Here is a 25,719-nt window from a genome sequence, read left to right on the forward strand (position 1 = left end):
TGAACACATGCGTATAGGTGAAGCAAAAAACGAAGTCAAATACGAAATCAAAACTAAAAACCTAGCGCTCAAAACAAACGATAGCTTTATTCATCTGTTAGAGAAACTCGAACGAGCACCAAAGATAATAGATAATTTACAAGGCTATAAAACCACGATCGATAAAATAGGCGACGAGATAGAAACTCTTAATTTCGAACATAGAATCAAAAATAGTATTGGGAACTAACCACGCTCCAGATATGAGGGTACATAGCATTAGGCATGCTAGGTATATACGAATTAAAAAATATAGGAGTATTCAAATGCATCAAAAAATGTATACCGAGCAGTTTATGTATCAATTTATGTTGCTGCCGAAATGAAACCGTAATCAACAGCCACAATGCAACATCCCCACCAGCACCAAGCTCCCCGGCCTCAACACCCAACATCTATATCCCGACCAACACATACCACCTCGAAGAAGAAGAAGAAGAAGAATCAGCTGAGATTTTCAAGCCACGCCGAGTCCAATTTCACAAAAGCCTTCTGAAGAAAACTTGAGGGACCAAGTTCAATCTAAGAAGGGGGGAATGTCACAAGAGAAATTCGACTACCTATACGATAAAACAGTCAAATTCCAAGCGGCATATTATCATGAGTGACCACCGGGTAGCGTCCAGTCACTCTGCTCGTTCCCAGAAACATATGACACTTGGTTGCACTAACCAAGGTCTTTTCCCACTCCCACAAATAGAAGAATATAAATACTCCTCCCAAAATCATCCAAGTCAGTCTGAATCAATCCGAGCCAGCCCGAATTACTGAGTGAAAATAAAAGAATTCAACATTTTAATCACTTATTGAATATTTTTTACGCGACACTAGAGTTCTTAACTTTGTCGAATTGCGAGAGTGGTTGAAATCAAATACGATTGTTGCGTTTAGTTCAAATTAAACAACTATCGTTTTCTATCTAATTAATATCTGTATAGTTTATTTATTGTAAATAAATTATAAATAGTAAATTAAATTAATTAAAATTATTAAAAATTTAATAAAATAACTTAAAATTTATACCTAAATTTTCCCGATACTACAATATATTTAACGAATACAAAAAATTTTTTTAAGTAAAAAGGAAAATTATAACAGATTTCTAATCCTATTTCATGGGCTGCAATATTCAATCGGTGTGAAAGATCCACCTCGTAATTCTTGATTAAAACAAAAAACCAAAAGAGGATTAAATTATTATATATTTTTCTTCTCGATGAGGTTCTTTGGTTTTTCGTTTCAGTCAAGAATTAGGAAGTGGATCTTTCACACCGATTGAAAACTGCAGCCCGTGAAATAGGCTTAGAAATCTGTTATAGTTTTTTCTTTACTTTAAAAAAAATTTTTTTGTATTCGTTAAATATATATATAAAACCATACCTCAAAATTCAATAACTTCATTTCTTTCTTCCCCTTCTAAGAAAAATCACAAAAAGACGCTGTTTTAGAACATTCTAATTCAGGACACTCCCTTAATTGAGAAAGCACTTGCCCGGCAAGCGATTTCGCTTATATTTATCCGCGTTGGAATCCCGATTCTACAACTCCTGCAATTCGTGGGATGAAAAATATTCAGCCGATCTAGTTGCTAGAACGATTCGAACCCAGATCCTCCGCTTCCCCATTAATTAAAGATGGTATTTCCTTGGCCGTGTTGCCATACGCGGATAAGTCTGAAACAACTTTGATGTCGACTCGCAAGAGCGACGTTTATTGTCCGTTTCACATCTTTGTTAATCACGTTTGACGATCGACAGATTGGGAAGCAGTCCAATCACAAACGTAATACGGTCCGACTGTAACGGCCGAATTAGTATTTATTAAATGCTTTTATTTTAAAGATACATCTTCCCAATAAAAATTATAAAAAGCATATCCATTTCCTAAAAACAACAGCATTTTTATTCTACAAATGTTTCTATTTAATAAAAATTAATAAAGTCTTTTTAACAATAATCAATTGTTTGGTAAATATTCTAGAAGCAAATATGTTACAAGTATATAAAATGTTCGGCTACAGGTGAACAAAATTTAAAGGGTGATTTTTGATCCTAAAATAGAATGAGAATCAAAAATAAGAAATTGCATTTTGGGCTTTATTTTTTAGTTATTGACAATTAAAAATCAGCTGAAATATTCTTGTGCATGAGTATACCTATTTACATGAACGAAAGTAGGTCAGCCTAAGTAGCGAGCTGCACTGCCTCATGGAATCTTCGAGTAGAGAAGATTAATATTTCCTCTAATCATTTGCCTCCATAAATAATTAATAAATAAAATTACATACGGGTACCATTTACACGATTCAATAAACATCATCAATCCAATTACTCAATCACAGGCAAAAGATTAGAGGAAATATTTATCCTCTTTATTCGAAAATTTCATGAGGCGATTGCGTTATGCTGTTATGAATTTTAATGAGTAGGCAGGTTTAGTGTTTAATCTACGATTTTTATTACAAAACGCCGTGCAAAATGGTTTATGTTTTCGAATGTCATAATCTTCTTTACCGCTTGTACAAGATAAGCTGCTGCCCGTGTATCGTTCTATTGGAGGATCGTTGTACACCCCGCTACTCAGGCTGATGTACTTTCGTTCGTGTAAAGAAATTTGCCCGCGTACAAGGATATTTCGGCTGATTTCTAATTGTCAATAACTAAAAAATAAAACTGGAAATACAATCATTTTGTTCTTGATTTTCATTTGATTTTAGCTTGAAGAATCACTTCTAAATTTTTCTACCACCACGAACACCCTGTATACTTATTTAATGGGATATTCTAATTAACTTTCGGAATCCAGTCATAGGATTTTGCACACATTTTTTAAAAAAAGGGATATAAAAGAAATGGATTTTTTCAAAGATAAACAGTATGTAATTTCAAATTTTCTACTATTGTCTTCCCTTGTCATAATCTATAATAAATTGTGTTTTAAATAAAGTACAATTTTCTGTGAAATGTGTTCGTGAAATAATCCTGAAACATTGAATTCATTGTCCCACATTTGATTTTATGCATAATATAGTTTCACATCGTGGTTATATAAAGCTTAAAACTGAGTTGAATTATTAAAATATCGTACTGAATATTCTTTCCATTGATTAAAATCAACGCGTAGTCTTGGGGAGAATTTTTGCTGGAATATGTAGAAACGCGAGTCCGAATCTAAAAATGTATCTGGGTTATCTACGTACGATAATAGATCCTACTTACTCTGCATCTAAGTGCACAGCATAACCACATTGTAAACAAAATCCAAAAACTAATGGAACTTTAACATCATTTTCTAAGAGAGTGGTTGCGTTGCGCATGATCATGGCAAGAAATCATGATTCCTTTAAGACTTTTTGTTGCCGTAATCAGTAGAATATAACATAATACAAAAATATTTAACTGTAACTCTCAAGGATAAAATCTATTTTGCACTTTTTTTTTAGAGTGATCTAACGTATTCACTGTGGTTGTTTTTATGCCTATTTCTTATACAGCCCGTACATATTCGGTTACACTACTATATCTGTAATCATACTATGATGCTAGGAAATTATGTTAAACACACTTAGAGTAATTCGTAATTCATTCTGACAGCGTTCAGAGAAATATAAACAAGTAAACGACAAGAACTCTGAATAAAAACATTACAAGTAAGTGATACGATTACATTCAATTTTGTCTGTTTTTAAGATTCAAGATTAACTCAAGATCGCTTTATTACTAATCGTTAGATGCGTTTTTCCTTCGGCTACAACTTACAAAAAAAAAGATACATACACTTCGAAAAAATCAAGGTCATCTTAATATCTCAGGAAACATAAGATATAAAAAAAATAAAGTGCATCCATTCAATGAGTCCCTTCAAATGCAAGGCCAGAGATTTATCTAATCCGAATATATCGGATATGTAATAAATAATAAATAATTCGAACTTAAAGTTTAGTATTCTGAAATCGACATTTCAATAAAAAACAAATACCGTAAATTGTTTAATTTACATAAAAAATATATTTTTGTTTTTACATTACTATGTTCTTAAAGTTTCTCTTCATATTTCCTCCTTTTAGACATTTTTTATTCTTTTCAAGATCGTTCTTGAAAACGCAGACTCATTCTTTTTATTTTTCACGCGTGTAAACAAAGAGATTAAATCAGTCTCAACAAAATTTCTATAAACTAACCGAATTTTATTATCTTTTATTATTATTTGTCGTATTGACAGTGTAAGTTCTTCCGTATCCGTAAATAGACTTAGTACTTGTCATTTATAAGTATACGGACGTTGTTTTTGAGACTAGATAACAAGACTGAGAAAAAAGACCGTGCAAAGTTGCTCTTGACTTCGAAAATGAGGATCAAATTTTCTTGCTTGCATTGTATTCTACTCAGCAAACACCAACCTTGCAATAGGAAGCATAGGTCACAATTCAACCATTCCCTTGGAAAATGGTTTTAACATTTCATTGCATTTGCATTGACATTATTTACGACATGTTTATATTTCGCAGTCAAGTAGAAAGTGTTAATGGGGATATTAATGGGGAAACAGGAAATTATATCTTAGTTCGTGAATGACCGATCCTAAGTAGAGTGATATACCTAACTTCATGATTTTAAAATATTACAAAATTATTATTACAATACTTCATGATAGCAATGAGCTAGCGAGAGCGCTAATAAATAGCGTAAAAGAAGATTCAATGTTATTAGTCTTTTCTTGGGTGGACACGTAAAAGACACATGAAAGCTACAACTACATTTATTTTAAATAGTATTATATATTTTTGAGTTGGTCGATGCTATTCGTTATAGGAAACTATTAAATTGATCATGCCTAAAAAGGAATTGGTTCAGGAGACACTTTAATAAATTTTGCTTTTGAAACAAGATAACAAGAAGATAATGAATATCTCCTGAACTGATTTTTTCCATAACTACCATACATATCAGTAAAAGTAATTTTGTAATATTTTTAAAGCAGGGAGTTAAATGCTTTATTCCATTTGGGATCGTTTATTTTGCAATGAAATAATTTCCTGAATCCTCATTAATATCCCGATATTTATTTTCTATATCTATTCTCTATATCTCTATGGACATATTGTAAAGAATGTCAATGCAATTTTAATATCATTTTCCAAGACAACGGTTAAGTTGCAACTTATGATTCCTTTCACGTACTTAGTTCTCGTGATGAATAGAATACGATGCAAGCAAGAAAATTTGACTTGCTTTTCTAGGTCAGACAATTTTACATGGAATTTTTTAGTCAAATACCAACAATATTATACACTATACATATACAAAAATGTTGGATGAGACTTATTTTTCTTGTTTTGCACTATATAGGAATGGTTGTATGCAATCTATCTTATACCAGTATGTGCGTTTGGTCGAATGATAATATTACAATGTTGCTTGCCAGGCAAAGCTGCATTATGAAAAATATCCAAAACACGCGCTTGCACACACACGATTGACTCTATAGACCGTAATGTAATGTAACACACATATAAATGTAATACGTATGTCGTTATGAAAAATATTTTAGGATGCTTCTTACTTTTTTATTCAATAAAAGCATACTTTCATATTATCAATTAGCGGAAAAATAGATATGTCATCTATCTTTTTTTCCTTTTATGCACCACACATATGTGGTACAATCCAAAAACTGCTGAGATTGTCTACTTATTATCATTTTCTATTATTTTACATATAAAAATATATGTCATATTATATAACATATTGAAAATTCGAAACTTGACTCGAAATGATTAAATTTGTTTTATATTATTGATAGTTTACAAGAAAAGGTGCTGGTTATGAGCTATACACATAATACCTAAATATACATAATCACAAGCTTACCAATCGGATACTGATACGATCGCGAATTACGAATGACGGACAACGGCCTCCCATCATCAGTTACACAAAAAGAATAATGGAAGGCGCCACAATCTCTGTACAGGAGTGCTGCCATTACCATTGAGTGTGAAACTCCAAACACAAACATATGCACGACATTTTATATCATAAAAAAAAAGAATGCAAAATCTACCAAGTGTAATTTTATTATCGGTATTTCTTGCAATTTTTATAAGTTGTGCTGTGCTATACTTATAATTACTAATATTACGGATTATATATTATACGATACTACAGCTATACTACTATTATAACATTAGTATAATAGCGTTAAAAAGTGTTGAATATAATCAATCGTATTTTATGTAAAGAATTTGTAAAGTTATTTTACATAGAAAGTTAACAAAGAATAATGAAACGAATAAAATATAGTTAAATATACAATATTATGTCTAACGAAAGAATAAACTTGGAAGAAAACTCTCACTAATTCTTCTGAAAAACATCTCATTTGTCATGTTTATTCTAAAATTGCAGATTCTAATGTGATAACCAGAAATTTGAGACTCTCAGATTCAATTGTTGTACAATTATAAAAAGATTCTTTTGGAAAAAATATCCCAATGTTTCATAAATACTGCAACTGATTCTATTAGAAGTTAAATGACACAAAAATACTCACGCATATACATTGTAATAACTTATACCAAAATTAATCGAAAAATCATCAAATTGAAAATGTATGAAAATGCGCGTAAATATCCTAGATTTTCTCGCCTCAGATCATGGAATATGTGACAAATAGCGAATATCTGCTATTCAACATAAGTTAAAATTAATGGAGATAGACCAACTAGCAATCAGATAAAATAGTAATGCAAAAAAGAGGAGAATCACGCAAATAGATACACGTATTGAGAGTTCAGAATACGATAGATACATTAAAGCAAAAGATATCCCATCAAGTACAAAAAGGAAAATCCCAGGAAACAAGAACAAATTAAGATTCATATTAAGATTCAATACGAAAAATGTTAGAACTAAATGGTCTGCAAGATCGGCTCTACAACAAATAAAGATCGAACACGAAACAAGCAAAAGAAGGAAAAACAATATGTGAGCTAATGAAAAAATCATAGACAATAGAACAAATTCATGTTAAAGACACCGATAAACACGGTATTCGGCTACAGGTGTAAAAAATTTAAGGGGTAATTCTTAGAGCTAAAATAAGATGAAAATCACGAACAAAAAGATTGCATTTTCGGCTTTGTTTTTTAGTTATTGACAATTAAAAATTACCCACAAAGATCCTCAAATCGAACGATACATGGACAGCAGCTTACCTCGTACAAGTCGCAGAGAAACAGATTATGACATTTCAAGACGTAAACCATCCTGCGCGATGTTTTGTAAGAAAAATCGTAGATTAAACATTAAACCTGCTCACTCATTAAAATATATAACAAAAGCACCGCAAAATGGAATTTTCAAGTAGACAGAATTAGTATTTTCTCTAATATGTTGCCGCCAGAAATAATTAATAAACGAAGGCACGTATAAACAATGTTTATACAAATTTCACACACACGCTGCGTAAATTCTTTTCGAGGGCGATCTTTTCTTTATCGCAAATTTATGTACTTGCTTTATGATGTAATTTATCTTAAGGTCTTTGTGAAAAGTACTTCCACTGACATACCTCAGAGCGGTTGTTACTATTCTCAAAGCTTCATCTTGAAATCTTTGGATAGTATTCAAGTTGCTTCCTTGGTCAGAGTTGTATACCATGCATCCATATAAGAAAGTAGCTTTGTATAACAGAACTTTTTTTGTAATATGAGGGAAGATTTGTATCCCAAGGCCTAATACAGACTTCTAACTTTTAAATATAATTATTTTTTCACTATTTATATATTATTTCTCTCCATAAGTTCTTTTTCCATACATTTTCCATACATTCCAAGATATTTAATTGTGTCTTTTATAAATATTGTATGTAGATATTTATTGTTCAACTTGATTTGTGGTCACGTAATATATTTTGAAATAGAAGGTGGACTGATTCTTTTTGCACGCATTTTAATTTCTTGGCTACTTCTTGGTTCACACAGCTATCTTTTCCAAAGAATTCTATAGAAGTTTTGATGGTTCAGAGAGATTTTCGTGCAATGGCAATATCATAGCGCCGTTTAGATATGTAACTGTAAAAACATTAGTGTAGTAAAAACTACAGGGTCAAGAGAGGTCCATAAATATATCTGTGTCACTTTTTATATAGCATTGTATTACACGATTCACAGTCACATGGTTCTTTTTAACACGTTTTATTCATAGTTACACAATTTTTTAACACATTTCATTTACATTTACTCGATGTTTTTTACTTACTTTTACACAGTTATAAAAAAAGCACACGTACGAATATTTCAAATCTTACTTTTCTTAAATATAATTTATATTTTCATGAAATAAAATATTTTTTGTGAATGTATTTTTATATTTTAAATTGCTTTTTGTATAGTATGTGTTAATTAGTTTGGTACAGATTTTATACTTTCTTACAAATTAATTTTTACACAGCATTCGCTATACGATTTTGTTTGCATAGTGCGCGTTCACCATATAAGAAGAAAGCCAGGTGTATCTGATATAACATGGAGACTCGAACGCTTTCTTGAGAAACACTGGCTAATATGGGACTTATCTTGAGAAAACTGCTATTTTGTTTAACGTGAAAATATTTTTCGTTTAAGTAAAACTTCTGTAGAATATAATAATTGTGTGGCAGTTCTTGTTTGAGTTTGTATAATTAGCTTGTATGCGATACTCTATCGATTGCTTGACTCTCTTGCTTTCCAGTAGTGTTCCCGGAATCCAAATCGATATCGCAGTATCAAACAATTTCCTTTTATTATCTGTTTTACTTATTTTAAAAATAACTTCTCAGATAATTTTGATAGAGTGGCTATAAATAATTGAGAAAGAAATCGATTTATCGGAAAGTAGCTAGATATTTATCTAAGTTTAGAGTAAGGATGATTTCAGCAAATTTCCATCGTATTGGAAATTATTGGTTTCTGATTATTCGATTATTTATTTGCCTATTGTGATTATGTACTGTTTTTGGTAATTCTGTTAAAATTTTGTCAGTTATTAAATTATATCCAGGTGCTTTTTCCTTCATTCAGTAATTCCATCTCTTTTATTACTCCTTTGAAACTGAAATGTTGAGCAGATTTAAGGTATGTAAATACGAAACAGGAATTTTTGTACAGAAAATATACGTTTATTGTATGAAAATGATTAAAAATATTTTATTCGAAGTATTGCTCATCGCATTGCCCATATACATTTTTCCCACCTGTCTGGCAATTGGTGGATGCCACGCTAAAAAAACTGTCGCTCTTTTGAGGCAAACCAGTCATCGAGCCATTTTCGTACATTTTCGTAAGAAGTGAAGTGCTGGTCAGAAAATGCGTGTCCCATCGATGCAAATAAATAGCAATCGGACGGAGCTAAGTCTGGTGAGTAAGCCGCGTGCGAAAGTATTTCCCAACTGAATGCTTCAATCGTTTCCTTGACCGGTTTTGCTGTATGTAATGGTGCATTATCATGAAGCATTTGTGTTGCCTTTTTTGATATTCTGGTCGTTTTTCACGCAAAGCTTGATTCAAATCGATCATTTGTTATCGGTAGCGCTCAGTATTAACGATTTGGTCTTGTAGTCGATGTCGGTGGTTCGCCTGGAGCTACTCATGATCTTTTACGCTTAGGATTCTCAAAATATATCCACTTTTCATCGCCAGTCACAATTCGGTGGAGAAATGACTTTCTTTTGTATCTGGCGAGCAGCATTTCGCAAGTAGTTTTTCGGTTTTCCTGCTGTCTTTCATTCAGTTCATGTGGAACCCATTTTCCCACCTTCTGGATCTTTCCCATGGCTTTCAAACGTATGAAGACGGCTTCTCGTGTCACGTTTAATTGATCAGCGAGTTGTTGTTGCGTTTGAGCGTCATCCTCATCCAACAATGCTTGCAATTCGCTGTCTTGAAACTTTTTCGGTGGACTTCCACATTCTTCGTTCCTCACGTCAAAATTGCCACTTCTGAATTTTTTAAACCACTCAAAGCACTGTGATTTACCAAGAGCATGCTCACCATAAGCTTCGACAAGTATTCGATGCGATTCTGCAGCAGTTTTCTTCAAATGGTAACAGAAAATCAATGCTGTCCGCAAATCGTAGTTTCCAGGCACAAAATTCGACATGTTCAACGCTATTACAAACTATGCTGTTGTATGAAACTTGTATTGTTCTGAGTCGAAAATGTTTGTGAGATGTCAACAAAGACTTTTGGCATCAATGACGCAGTTTAGTGATAACTACATTATCAGCTAGGGCCATCTATAGGCAAATTTCGGTTTCATACTTACAGACCTGATACTAAGTTATAATGAGATGTTTGGGCAATCCATAATGGCATTGCACTCGTTACCAGATGTCAAATCGTCATCGGATTAAAAGATTTTAGATAAGCGTATCGTGAAAATTTTAGCTTCATTCTGATCTTCTTTAGCCTACGAATTATTTTCCCCTCTTACGGATGGAATAGTCACTAGTTAGTTTTTGTGGCATGCAAAAATAAGCGTGTGTTATTTCCTACAATTGATAGAGTTCAATGTTAATATAACATTGTTATATATTAACATTCGAAGACTAATCTAATAAGAGATCAAAGCTGGAATAAAAGTTAATATAATTTAGGGAGGCACCCTTTGTAATATAAAAATCAAAAAAAGTTTCTAATGAATCCAGTTGGCCAACAAAGTAGATTTATCTAGTTGTATCCTCTTGATAACATTGTTTTATGGAGTGTATCACCTTTGTAGTTGATGAGTCTTGAACTCCATTGCGGATATTTTGCATTGCAGTTTTCTCCTGCTATAAACCTCTCATTTAACATATTTAAATATTTTCGATATCGTAGAAGATAATATACCGCAGCTATGACCAGCGAAACTCTTGAGTTCTTTATTTTGATGTTCGTAATTCGAAGGAAACATTGTTCATATTATTTATTTCACGGTATGACATCTTCCCATTAATCCCTCAAGCGATTATGTAGCATATATACATCAGTATCAAAGTCAATTCACAGTGGAAATGACGGATATAATCAGATGATGAAAATTATTGTGTATGTCACTGTTTATATCAGATATGTTAACTTATGAGACTTTGCTGTATGATACTTTGAAATATCTCATTTACTGACCTACTTGTTCAAATTTATCTTCTTTTGTTCAATGATAAATTCAATTCTCAAGATAGTATATTGATTACGATGGACATATACGCTAGTAGCGGGAAATTCATGCTAGTATAGAAAACACTTTCAGTGATAAAATATGACGCTCAAGGGATTAATAATCGTAGCAGTACCTTAAAATGAGTGGTTCCGTCTGAATGTAGCATGGAATATATTTTGTAGTTAAAGATATTGGAGTAGTTTTTATTTGTAAAATATGTTTTTAGAAATAGGAGCACATTCATTTTCTTTCGCTGTCTTAAATCGTTTGCGTTTCATATGATCATTTCTAAGTCGCAACCCATTGTTATTATTTTTCGGTAACGATAGTTAGCGCATTTATGATTATATTGCTTTGATTCATGAACTGGTTAAACAGTGTTTTCAATTTGTGTAAAAATTGGTTCAGAATTGAGTTATTATTAATATAGTTATTATTATTTACTTTTTCTGTGTTAACTTTTCTGGTCCAAACATAATTTTTCTCTTATTTCTTACTTCTGATAATTTTTGTGTCTCTATCTAATTTACCTCGTGGTTTATAGATTTCTGTATTCGTGTACCCTTTGTAATTTGCGAAATGAGGGCATAATGTACATTTTTCTGAAAGGTCTCTTGATGTACTGCATGTGCTGAACCTGGAGGATAATTTTTTGTTCATACTAGACAATAATATGGTTTCGTACAGTATCTCGTGGTCCATATTATTGACAACAAACATCTCTCTGTAATATTACGACAGTAAATATTAGTGAAGCAGATGAACGTCGTCGTTTTTAACATTTTGACTTAGTTATATCCCGGTATTCGAGTATTATAATTCGATTTCGCACTTGCGTTTGCTTATTACCGTTATTCGTTCACTTATATTTACACATAAAACGTGCTATACATCTTATCTCCGACTATTAGATAGTCCGATAAATTGCAACAGCAGATTTAAAGCAATAGAAGATATTGAGGAGGCAGAAGATAGTTCAAACAGTGACAGTACTTTCTATATCATCAATGAAATGCAGAATAAATAAAAAATGGAAGAAATACCGACATTTAGAACGATATACGACAGATAAGTGAAAAAGTTACTCAAGGAATATAGCAATAACATAATCGAAACATACATAGTAAGCCTAGAAACCACCAAACTTCCCACAAATTACAATCTGTGGGAAATAGTAAAAAAACATTAAAAAACTGAAGGAGACTAATGCTCCATAGAGAACGCATAACGCGAAACAGAACTAGCCAAGAATACTTACAATACAAACAATAAAGTAAAACATACAAAACAAAAACTGAAACCTCCAAAGAAATTCAAAACAAGTTAGAAAGAAATCAAAGTGTTAATAAGAAATCTTAACCTTAAAAAGGTTTCAAGGTCTAATTATTCGAAAAAATCCTAAAAGACATAATATTAAAATCAATTAAGCACATTACAATATTGTTCAATGCAATCATGAGATTCTAAGACTTTGTATTAGTGTGAAAATATGCAAGAATTGTTCTACTACTTACCAGAGAAACCAGTATAAACATCCACTTTATCAGACCGAGGTTATTACTCTCAAAAGGAGAACTACCAAAATATCAAATAAACATGTTACGTAGCTACGTAACTAACGGATTCTTTTATATTAAAATAGACAATGAAAATTCAAATACATATAAATAAATATTTTTTATATATACTTCAAATTCTCCCAAAGAACTAAGGAGATTAATGTTAACAAGTCATCATCATGTACAAGTCATCTAACAACGTATTTTGCTGCAATTATCAAAAATTGTAGAGAAAGACATAATAGAAGCGTCAGGTAAAGTAAAGAAAGGTAGACATAAAGATGCATAAACTCCAATGCAGGATCGTTCGAACATTTTTTATGGCATAAATATCACATTTGTAGATATATCGAAATAATTTAGCAAACTCTTAACTACAGTAAGTTTTGAATTAATATGTCTAGGGTATTAAGTACCTTAGTACGTTTTTGTAAAAACTATAAAACTGCATCGACTATGCCGATCAGAGCTATAGAATTCTGTTTAAAAGAAAATGCAATTGCATTTTTCAAGTATATCAATGCATAAAAGTGTAATATATTATTTCCGCATTATACACCATTAGATATTATTTAATATTGACTCGAAGCATGTTTACCCATTTCTAACCATTTGGAAGATACATTTGTCCAGTTACGTGAAACACGCTATACATGTTTTTTAAACCTGTGACTATTCATATTCCAATACTTCTCTAAACAATGCGATATTAAAATGAATCACAAACTAACAATTTATTTTATGCAATAGCTTTATCGACACATTGTGTATATAATAATAGTTGGGCTATTATGGACATATCCTTCAATTCTATAGAGTACAACTATCAAAACCAGTCTGAAGAAAATTAAAACAGTATAATCCAAACTACTGAGGATGATACTTACGATACTGTACCATGGTATATAGGTAATAACAACATAGCGAATACTTTATGCGACTTATCAATCGTATAAACCCTTAAAAGTATCAACAAAAGACACTGGATCAGTATGAAACCTTCACCAAACCCTAACGATAGAAATTGCACGATACACTACCATCTAAAATCACTAAATGCCTATCCTAGGCTAAAAGTTACACTCATTAGACAACCATCCAAAAACCACGCTACTGGAACATTCGTGAAGGCGACAATAATACGGATCAATGCATGGATGGAAAGAATGAAATGGAATGAATAATTGAAATAAACAAATGATTGTAAAGTTTAACTTAAACTTATTATAGTTATGTTATATCAATAAAGAAACTCTCTACATTACTGAAACATTAATGTACATACTAATTATTAAATCTAATGTAATGTAAAATACTTTTAGTATATACAAGGTTTGCGCAACTAAGTTTATTTGAAATAATGGATACGTATCATTTGTTATAATTAACGCGCAGTGGTTAAAAAAAAATATTTGTAGAGCACTGTATTCATTATAACATTTACAAATTAATTAATTAGATCTACATGCTTGAAAATAAAACATAGGATTTAATAACAGATGTTTCATTAGAATAAAAATTTGAACAAGATGTGGACATTTTCTGATATAATACACCACAACTCCCGAAAAATGATTTATAAGTGGATCATACAATCTGTGGTTAATTGTGGCTAATGAGCTTGCAGCGCATAAAGCTGGCTAGCAGAATATATATTTCATAAGCAACGCCGTATCTCGTACAAAAATTTTTTAATTGATCAACTAGGTAAATATTTTATTCCAAAAGAACACGATTTATGTCCGAAAACCTCAATTTTAATTAATATGATGATTGGTAAAGATAAAAATTAGCAAAAATCTTGACATCTAATATCTCAATAGAATCGCCATCTACCAATAAAATTTTTGTTAACGATCAAGTCGATAGTTTCGATAGATTGTCCGTATAAATAAATAACACAAACCTGTTGCTTTGAACCTGACGAGAGTCAGGTTTCGGTGATGGGCCACGACCAGAAAGATGTATATCGGTATAAGATTTAAAAGTAACGAGTCTGTTAACCCCTCGTAGTTCGCTTGCTATTGAAGAGACGCTAAATAGAGAGAGGTCAGTTGTAACACTTTCATGACTCGGCGATCGTAACATTCGTGACGTCACTTGAAGTGCTGGACATTGTGTATCTGTTAAACTATTACAGCATTGTATAGTAGTAGCCGGCGGTATTGGTGATGCCGGTTTTGCTTTACTTTCAGACATTTTCGTATCCCTCAACGTTTTCAACTATTAGAGAACTATTATTTTTTCATAAAATATGAAAAATTGTATGTTATTGTATTCATTATTTATCATCATACTTAATTCAATGTAACAGTTTTTCATAATTAATGAATTTTTTCTAATTTTCAGTTAATGTTAGCGGAATGAAGTTTTTCATCAACTCGAAGTCCTTAAAATTTCGTCAAAATATATATCTCCATTACTTTCGAAGTAATCAATTATATTCTTAAAATCTGACATTGAATGATAATTTTCAAAGATTTATTAATGTAATTTTAAATAGTTTCACAAAATTATGACAACTAATATTATATCGTATTAAAACACTAAATAAATTAATTTTAGATACTCTCGAATACTACATTTGAACAGCAATCAAATTATTTAAAATTTATTTAAAAATGACTTGCAATTTAGCAGTTAAACTGACAGAAATTCAATAAACAAGTATTTTCTATTGCAATTAAATTTGTTTTATACCAGATGACAATAACATTCTTACGCCCGCTTTCATATATATTTGTTTTTGTTATTTTTCGTTTATATCTCTGTAAAATCAAGAATTTTGTTGCTGTTCCAAATTCATTACTGCGGACACGAGGATGATTGTAATATATACTTCTATACCTTTTAATTGTATTCATTAGAATATTGCAATATTCCCATATTAATGCCGTACTGTAACTTGTCTATTGTTTTATCGGTCACCAAAAACCCTGAAAAAAAATTATATATGTTATCGCTACAAAATTATATTGTTCTTAATATAGTATTATTAGTAATAATATATATATACATATGGTAATAGTTTACTTATTGTAGTTAGACTATTGTAGTTGCCTAATAAAATCTTTGTCATGCCACAAGATTATTTGTCATGACTTTGGGCGGTGATTCTACACCCCCGAATTAATAGAGATTTGTTAAATAAGTAGATCGCAAAATTACCCTTTAATATGATTTTCAAGGTCAAAATTTTTTTTAATTACATCATATAGTACTATCACGAGGAGCCATACCAAAAAGTGTTTAAAGTTCCGTTAATTCTTAAATTGATCTTATTTATTATATTCTGGTAATATATTACAGATAAAAGACAATATAAGCGCCAAAATAAATAAACTAAAATTGATATATACTAAAAGTAAATAAATAAACAAAATAAATAATATAATAATAATATAGTATCATATAATATAATGGGTATGATGATAAACAATAAAGGTTAGAAAACGTGCCATTGATGAAGCCGGTGGGAGCTATTCTTTATTACGTAGTATAATATCGACAATCGTCAAGAATTAATAAAAGACTGCAGCATCGAGAAGTTCCAGATCATTGTGATTCCCAAAGAGTTCAATGGTTGACAGTTGTTACAGCAATTCTTCATTCGACGGATCTCGTGTTCATTGACGTAAGAAAGGAAATTTTTACGTGTGTATTGATATATATGCAAAGAATAGCTCGTCGAATAAGTATTATACTTTACACAACGCAGTGAAAAGAATAATATGTGAAGAAGATGAACATTCTTACAAGGTTCACCGTGTGCAAGAACTTCATAGAATGAACTGTTATTACATAGGTTTGGGTTTTGATATTTAATTGATTTACACAGATTAGTTTTGTATGCTCTGTCTTTCACCATCTTGTACAATCATTACATCACATACTCAGATAAAAAAACGTGGCGGACGGGGGAAAACAGAAGAGAACCGCAAGCAGTTGTACGAACTCTGGATATAGAAACTAGTGATCATACCAACATGACATTTATCTCAACGTGAACTACATCGCTCAACGAAAATTTTATCGCTGAATGCGATTAATTTAAAAGATATTATACTATTAAAATGATTCGAACGCAACCCATGATGTCTTAAAGATATCCTGTTCACGGATGAGAGTAGATCTTCCACAGCAACATTCTCAGTCATCAGAATGCCAAATTTAGACGTATAGTGATCCTCACATTATGACGCAGAGATAAATCTCTGATAAAGTTAGGGCCGCTTGGTATGTCTGATTTATTTCACATCTGAATCTGCATCGTTTCCATGTAAATAAAGGCAATTTGAAAGTTGAAGTGATAGATGTTATACGTTCACAAGTAAGTAGATATTAGCATTGACCTTATTTTGTGCTACTTCTGATTTCAAAATATGAATAAGATCAATTTCAGAATTAACGAAACTTTCAACATTTTTTTCTAAGAAAACCAGTCATTTGTGACCCATGGTTCTTTTGAGACTTTTGTTTCCCGTGATGAATACTGTATGATGTCATAGAAAAAAATTTTGAGAAATCTTCTCAAATCAATCATATATATCAATTCAATCAATCATATTTAAGGTCAATTTTGTGGTCCATTTTTTAAACAGATCTCCACCGATCTGAAGATATAGAATCACCTTCCAAAGCGATAATAAATAATTTTTGAATAGCCTGTACATATATGATTTTGAACTCCATAGTTAAAACAAAAGAAAACAAAACGGTAGTATCTTATGATATGCTATTAGTAATCGCATTTAGGATTCCAATAGTTCAATGAGAGGATGAGAGAGAGAGAGAGAGAGAGAGAGATTTCATACAGACTCCAACGCACCCCAAAATATCTTTTACTGCCTCCTTGTTCTCCGTTGCTACAAAGTTGATGATATTTTTGTTTGAGATAGGCTTCAATCCGAATATTTCGTATTGCAGCCAGTAAATTAAAACATTTTTTACTTGCAATTCGTTAGAATTGCATAACATATCTACACATTAGGTTGCCATTTATTATAGCAGGATATCCGGTTTTAATTTATAAATGCGAACTACCGATAAGCTATCTGCTGTATCGAAAAAATGTTCAAACAGCAATCAAATGTTGTCGAGTAGATTCATGCAAAAAATTCCACTTAAGAGAATATATGTCACCTTCTTATGATCTCTACGCGTTCGTCTACAGAAAAACTAATTACTAACACATTATGTTCCCTCAAAAACATTCAATTCCTCTTTGAATGTATTTTTTATACAGTAGGTAGTTTAGCAATAATTCGTAATTATAAATTACAATCAATTCGTACAAACCAAGCCCTCTTGGATTATTTTGTTATTCAACGCAATTTGCCTATGAGTCTTAATTGCACAAGGATTTTTCTGTACGTTATTGATTGTTCAAACTTAAGTATCCAATTTTCTCTCCTTACGTCAAGTCCGCTATTCTGCTACACAGGATATTTCATGTGAAATAGGTCACCTAAATTCTTTCGCTACTTGTTATAATACGAGATATATATTTACGTATTTTACGTAACTTTAATAAACTTGCGCAATTTAATTGACTTTAAGAGGCGAATCAAACAGAAAAAACTTTTCTTAGCAAATATAATTTTTTAATAGTTTTCTTCAAAGTCATCTATGTTTTTTGAGGATATACACATAATTTCTTCTATTGTATGTTATAGTCAACATTACTTTACATTCATCGATGTATGATGGTATCAGCTTAAAATGTCCTTGAAGTCACAAATTTTAAGATTAGTGTCGAACATTACATTACATTCAACGAGATTCTAGGTTTCAACCACGACAAAAGTCAATTTAAGATTGAAAATAAACACATTTATTATTGCTCTGCAGCTATTCAAGGATTTACTTTCAGTACATCCACAAACTCGAAGGAGGCAAAAATTGAAATCATTCTCATTTATGATAAAACTCAACAATGTCTAAGAGAAACTGTATAGAGCTACAAAGAAATATTTCCAATAGGTAATTGTCCATTGCATTCTATATACACAAATATTATTAAAATATTTCGTGAAAATAGTAGTATCGGTGACAAACATGAGGAACGTAAGACTATTAAACAAATCATGACCATGAAACAAATCATTAAAGTTCATCAAAAACTGCTTATCAATTTATATTGACCTAACCTCTCCTTTCTATAAGGAAGGAAAAATGCACATCCTGTACCTATCAGCCCCCTGCCCGTACCCGTCAGTTATATGTGTAGAGCTGGCAAGTTGTCATTTGCCGATTCATTAAAAACCTCTCCTCGTATCCGCTATAAGCGGCATCCATCCATTGGAACACACGATGACGGAGATGTCGTATTCAACTCAAAGGTTGGAGACGACGTATACTATCTGGAGACAATACCTGCGGAGGAGCACATGGCAGGCCTCTCCGTGGAGCATGATCAGAAAGCTAGCCAGGATGAAGGAGACATTGAGGTCATCGAGGCAAGGGCATACAAGGGTACCACGTCGTGGCACGAGAGATTGGGTCATTTGCATGGAAATGCAATGAGGAAGATTCCTATAGGGAGCGTGAAGGAGGAATCCAAGAAACAAGATGTGCTATGCGGAGTCTGCGTGAAAGGAAAGATGACAAGGGTGCCATTTCCGAAGACAGCCCACCATATGTGTCAACGTCCTCTAGAAATCGTACACAGCGATGTCAGCGGCAGAGCTCAGTGCAGGTCGTTAGGCGGAGGTAACTATTTTGTAATGTTCATAGATGATTTCTCCAGGTACATGTATGTTAGGATCATCAGTAAAGAGCGAGGTATTCAAGTGTTTCAAGGAATACCAGATGGAAGTAGAAGCCTTACATCAGTCGAGAATTTGTGCCCTCCAAACCGATAACGGAGGAGAATATACAGGAGTTGACTTTGAGAGCTATCTGAAGGAGAGAGGTATTTTGCACAGAAAGACTGTTCCAAGGAACCCTGAGCAAAATGGAGTTTCAGAACGGGCAAACAGGACACTGGTTGAGATGTCTAGATGCCTACTAATCCAATCAGGACTTCCTAACTACCTGTTGGGAGAAGCTGTGAACATTGTATGCCACATTAGGAACCTATGCCCATCCACCGCTATCGGAGATAAGATCCCACTAGAATTGTGGAAATGTAAGGGATGCGACATCCAAAGGGAGATCAATAGGCTAAGGGTATTCGGATGCAGGGTCTGGTACCTGAAAAGCCCAGGTGAAGGTAAATTCGACAGCAGGGCGGATGAAGGGATATTTGTAGGTTATGACAGATAGGTCAAGGGATATAGAATATCTACCTACCGAAGACCAAAAAAGTAATAATCTCTTGTCATGTCAGGTTCGAGGAAAATGTGTTCCCCTATAAGAGCATGAAAGTGGATGCAAGGAACATCAAAAGGAGATTCTCCGAATGGATATGGGACGTTGAAGACTTCGAACTTCAAGGAGGAGGTAATACAAGTGATATAGAGACTCAAAGTGACGGTGAAAACGATAAGGGACACAGTGACTACTTTCTGGATAACCTAACCAATGAAAACAATCAGCAAGAGGTTGTGAGTGTACCAACCGTACCTAGGAGATCAGCGAGGTTGCACAAACCAAAGACGTGCAATAGTTGTGCTCGTGTTGCGACAGCTTGTAAAAAGCAAGGTTCATGTGAGTCTGTGAATGTGCACGATGCCCTGAAGGGACCAGATGCTCAAAAGTGGACCGATGCAATTGCGAAGGAGTTAGAAAATTTAGCGAACAAGGATGTGTAGGACAGTAGTATAAAAAATACATTTTTCCAAAAGACCTTTGGACAGAAACGTAATAGATTGTAAGTGGGTACTAGTCATGGAAAGAGACCCTGATAGGCATAAAGCTAGGCTTGTAGCTCGAGGATTCTGGCAAAGGCCTGGAGTAGATTATTCAGAAACCTTTAGTCCAATAGTAAAGCGTAGGACACTAAGGATTTTGCTTGCTCTGTGTGCATGAGAATGAGTGGTATTACGAACACATTGATGTGGGGTGTGCGTATCTAAACAGTCCTTTAGATGAGGACATATATATGGAGCAACCTGAGTTCTACAAGGTTCTAGGGAAGGACAGGACTCAGTATGTGTGTAAGCTCAAAAAGAGTTTGTACGGTTTGAAGCAAGCAGGGAGAATGTGGTTTAAGTACATAAATTGTATTTTGAGAGGTATGAGTCTGAACTCATGCGCGAGTGATCCATGTATGTATGTGAATGTATCCAAAGATCTTATTGTGGCTGTGTATGTGGATGATATTCTTGTATTTGGAACAGAGGCTATGATTCGCGCGTTCAAAATTAGGATTAAGGCGAAATTAGATGTGAGGATGTTAGGAACTGATACTCAATTCCTATCCGTCCACTTGAGTAAGCCAAACAGCACCACGGTTGTGTTCGACCAATCCGTGCAGATAAGTCAAATGTTGGAGCTGTTTGACGTTGCTCAAGAGGTTGGAGTGTCTACACCGCTAGCCAAGGAGTGCGAGGCTGGTCTAGACATTGTGGATAACGAACCGGTAGACAATAAGCTGTATGAACAGGCTGTGGGGCATATAATGTACGTCGCCACGGTAAGCCGTCCTGATGTCGCGTGTGCAATAGGAAAGTTAAGCCAAAGATGTGCGAATCCGACGGTGTCTGATTGGAAGGCAGTGAGACGTATTTTTAGGTACCTATTAAAAACTAAAGACTTAAAGTTAGTATACCAAAGGACAGGACAACCTTTGAAGGTGTTTTGTGATTCCGATTTTGCAGGCTGTGCAATAGATAGGAAATCTAGAAGCGGGTATGTCTTCATACTTGCTGGTGGAGCAGTATCTTGGTTGTCGAAGAAACAACCAATCATATCTCAATCGACATGCAAAGCGGAGTTCGTAGCGATGCAAGAGGCAGCTAGAGAGACTGTGTGGATATCCTTATTGTTAAGGGAGTTAGGTCAATCGTCATATTGTCCGCGTCCATGCAAAATTTTCTATGATAACATTGGAGCTATTTCATGGTCCAAGGATGAAGTAGTTGCTGAGAGTTCTAAGCATGTCCAAGTGCGTTACTTTTATGTTAAGAACTGCGTGTCAAAAGGGATACTAGATTATATCTATATATCTAGTTCTGAGAATGTTGCCGACATTCTCACCAAAGGGTTAAATAGAGTTAAGACTCAATATTTTACCAAAGCTATGGGGCTTGTAGAAACTAGCGATCAAAGGGGAGTGTTAAGAAATGTTAAGTTGGTATGACTGCTAGTTACTAAAAGCTAGGTTGGTACAACTCCTAACGACGCTCCTTTGTCTTAGGAGTTGACCATGCGTTAATTGCTAAGACGCATCCTGCGTGATTTGGCGTTTTGTATAAGAAACAAAGTAAAAGGTGTGATAACCAATCCGTGTGAATCAGCTTGAATATCAACCCCAACCTATATAAAATAACATATAAATCGTCAATTCTTATGAAACTTATGTATAATATGGTAGAAAAAATATTTGACATGTATCTTTTTCTTTTTACGTGTTGACATTCATATTGAAGAGGTGAAAACAGTTCCCAAAGTTGAAAATTAGAAACAGATATCACAGAATATCTCCAGAATTTAGGTTATATTACAATTTTCGTAATTGCTAATATATATTAATTGTAAACAAGGCTTGTTACTGCTACCGCTTTATACATGTACTGAAATGTACTTTATCCAATAGCTGAAAATTTTATTCGTTATAACGTTTGCTTCTATGAAAAGGATTCATTTTCATATAATTCTGGTTAAACTAACATAACTGTTCTTCATTTTCTTTCAATTTTCTTCAAAGAAATGGCTGGTTTTTAAAAAATACGTGATAATAGAATATTTTTATAGTTATTGATTTATTACTTTCTTACAGAAAGAATTCTATGTCATGTTGAATATTTTTGGCATTATTAATCCATCTGGAACCATGATCGACCTAAAGAAGGGTTGACACATTTATAATATTGTAGAACCAGTCATGTTGACTGCTGTGACATTTCTAGCGTTAGCATCTAACAACTTAGCAATCGATCCGGAATTTTCCTGATAACTAATATCATCAGTAAAAATTTAAAAAACGTGTGGCAAATTGTAGAAAACGAGGAAACTGGTTAATTGGGATTCGATAAACAGATTGCAGGACCCCTTTACACTTTGACAAGTACCAGTCATTTTGACCGATATTGGTAGAAGTAGTCTTGATACAAAATTATTTCAAGTTGGAATATATAAAAAACAAAATAAAATTCATTTTATTATTCTTTTAGTTATCGTTGCGAAAGTCATCATTGCGGAAAAAATATAACATGAAGTATGAATATTAAAATAAAATTGTAAAATCAGTCAATTTGGTAGTTCTGGTGTTAATTAGCACTCATATTTCTTTCAAAGTAAGCATACTATCGTTCACAAAATCTTGTGAAAATAATATGACATGAAAAATATTTTACAAGATAAGTTATCATATATTATATGTAGTTATCGCACATTATACTTATTTTCTTGCATAGTTGTGTTAAACATTATAACATTGACCACTGCTTATATTTGTTATATAAAGAACTATTAAATCAAACTATACAGGATGTTCCGTGATAAGTCCAGAATGATATAACTACTGAAGATAGGTGATAAGATAAAAATGTACGGAAACTGTTATTGTTTCTTTTTATCAAGAATATCGATGTCGAAGAAATTTTTTCCTACAACTTTTCAAGGTTATACTAAAGTCCTCCATTCTTTAAAATGGAACTATACATATTTTATGCGCCGTATGATGTATTTTTATTACTACAAATTCTCTACAAAATAGTATTAAGGTGCTAGAGTTGAAAAATAATTAGTTTAAAAGATATTTTAGTTTCAATCTTCTATAACTTATGGTATTAAATATAAGGAAGAATATAATAGCAATATTTTTAAAAGCTTCGTATATCTTAAAACTCAATCTTGTATATAATCTTATGTAGAATATATCTTGTGCAATAAATTATATACTTAGATTAAGAGTTTATTTGCCTAACATTCAGTTTTATTCAATATCATAATTTCGTTAACTACTCGAATTTCAACAAATTACTTCGCCAGAATATTCAACATATATATATAACGTGAAAATATTCAAAAATAATTTCCCTGATTTCTTTTTAAATGTATAAAATGATATATACCTTTAAAAAAGGTAAATGCTGCTTTGAATAGAATAGATTGATTATAACATTTTGACGAGCCATTCGTTTTTAACATAGCTGATATAACTGCATGATTATAACATTTATAACAATAATATATCCTATTTTATTTGTAGGGTTGCCAGAGGAAATGCGACAATTGGTGTTTAATATTCTTTATTTGATATTGTTTTCATTAAAAATTTATTTAAATTTGTTTGAATTAACGAGGTTCGTAAAATTACATTAGAAAGAGATAACGTGTAATGTGAAGTAAAATTGACGTGCCGAGTCAATAATCTTACCATGATTTCTCTGGAATAATTATCTATTGAATATGAATATGAAAACAATGTCGTAATGTGATCTTCTATAATATTAAAGTTTGTTCACATATCTATAGGACTTTTCAAACAAATCTATAACCAGGAGGTTACTGTTACACTTCGGAGGAATAAAAATATTGGATCATACAGCAAATCATTAAATATTATTCTTCACAGCATGTGGTGTATAAGGTGTAAAGAAATTATATGTTGAAACCATCGTAACTGGTTATTAATATAAGAAAGCAGTTGCAAAATTGGTCTTGATCTTGAAATGCAAGATCAAATTTTTTTTGTTTGTGTCGTATTCTATTCATCACGAGGACTAAACGTATCAAAAAATACATGAAAGGGTCGAAACTCAACCGTTCTCTTAAAAAATGGTACCAAAGTTCCATTGACATTTGTGTATATTAACATTATTGCTGATAAATACTGACTGTAGGGAAGGTACCTCCGATGAGTTTGACCATGTATTGTCAAGGACGCTCTCCTGGACAACTTCCAGAAAATTTTAGTTGTCGCTCGTGTTCCTTAAAAGATTCTTAACAAAAAATTGTCGTCACTACTACAATAAATTGTGTCTATATGTATGTGTCCGTGGAGGCATATACACTAATATTGGTTGCCAATCGCCGTAACGCGTCCGGATAAAACAACATCTAACCCAAACGTAATTTTTATCTTTTGTTAGTAATTTGATATACATAAACGGAGGTTGAACGATTTACGATAATGATAACGATAGTTTGTTGTAAATATCTCGAAAACTGAGAGAGCTCGGCGGTTATATATGTCGGAGATGAAAGAACACCGGAACCTTCCCTTTGGAACTTTGCGAAGATCCCTTAGTACTATAATCTAGATTCCACCATTTTTTTTTTTTTTTTTATTAGAATATTTACAATCAATTCTCGTTGAGAATTTTCAGTAACTTCATTTGGCGTGATACGATGACATGGTTTATAATAGTTTTATATTGTTGGTTCTAGTAGGATCTAAGGATTTAATCTAAAGGGTATTTTCTTTTTAGTCTACGGATCTGGTCCGTCGTGTCAAGTAATTGGGTGACTAATAGGTTGTGGTGGTTGTTGACTCTTGCGTTATATCTGCTTCTGGACTACATTTCATCTTTGACTGTAGGTATCTTGAGGTCGCGGTGGATTGTTTCGTTAGTAACATACCAGGGTGCATTTATTAGGGATCTTAGCGTTTTCGATTGGAAGCGTTAGAGTATTTCAATATTGGAATTACTTGCTGGATAGTTGGATTCCGTAGGTCCAGACAGGTTTTATTACAGTCTTATAGAGCGTAATTTTGTTCTGTGTGCTTAGGTTGGAGCGAAAAACTCAAAATTTTTTGAGTTTGTCCCTGAGTTGTTTAGATTTGTCTACGATGTGTTGTTTCCATGTTAATCACCTGTCCAGAGTCATTT

At 32.7% G+C, this 25,719-nt stretch overlaps 1 protein-coding gene across 3 annotated transcripts in view; it reads right to left on the bottom strand.

The window, feature by feature from the left end:
• LOC100645233 overlaps positions 1 to 25,719 on the bottom strand; it is an 83,727-nt gene that overhangs the window by 43,098 nt on the left and 14,910 nt on the right. For 2 of the 3 annotated variants that reach the window (XM_012313078.3, XM_048409285.1), the window contains 2 exons: positions 15,626 to 15,714; positions 14,685 to 14,909 (listed from right to left, as the gene is read on the bottom strand). In XM_012313078.3, the coding sequence (XP_012168468.1) occupies positions 14,685 to 14,909; positions 15,626 to 15,642 (242 nt within the window). In that variant the 5' untranslated portion in view covers positions 15,643 to 15,714. Of the gene's footprint in view, positions 1 to 14,684; positions 15,547 to 15,625; positions 15,715 to 25,719 lie in introns of those variants that run through there. The other variant, XM_012313071.2, reaches the window with a different exon arrangement.

This window comes from Bombus terrestris, chromosome 1, assembly GCF_910591885.1.
Source record: "Bombus terrestris chromosome 1, iyBomTerr1.2, whole genome shotgun sequence".
NCBI classification, from domain to species: domain Eukaryota; kingdom Metazoa; phylum Arthropoda; class Insecta; order Hymenoptera; family Apidae; genus Bombus; species Bombus terrestris.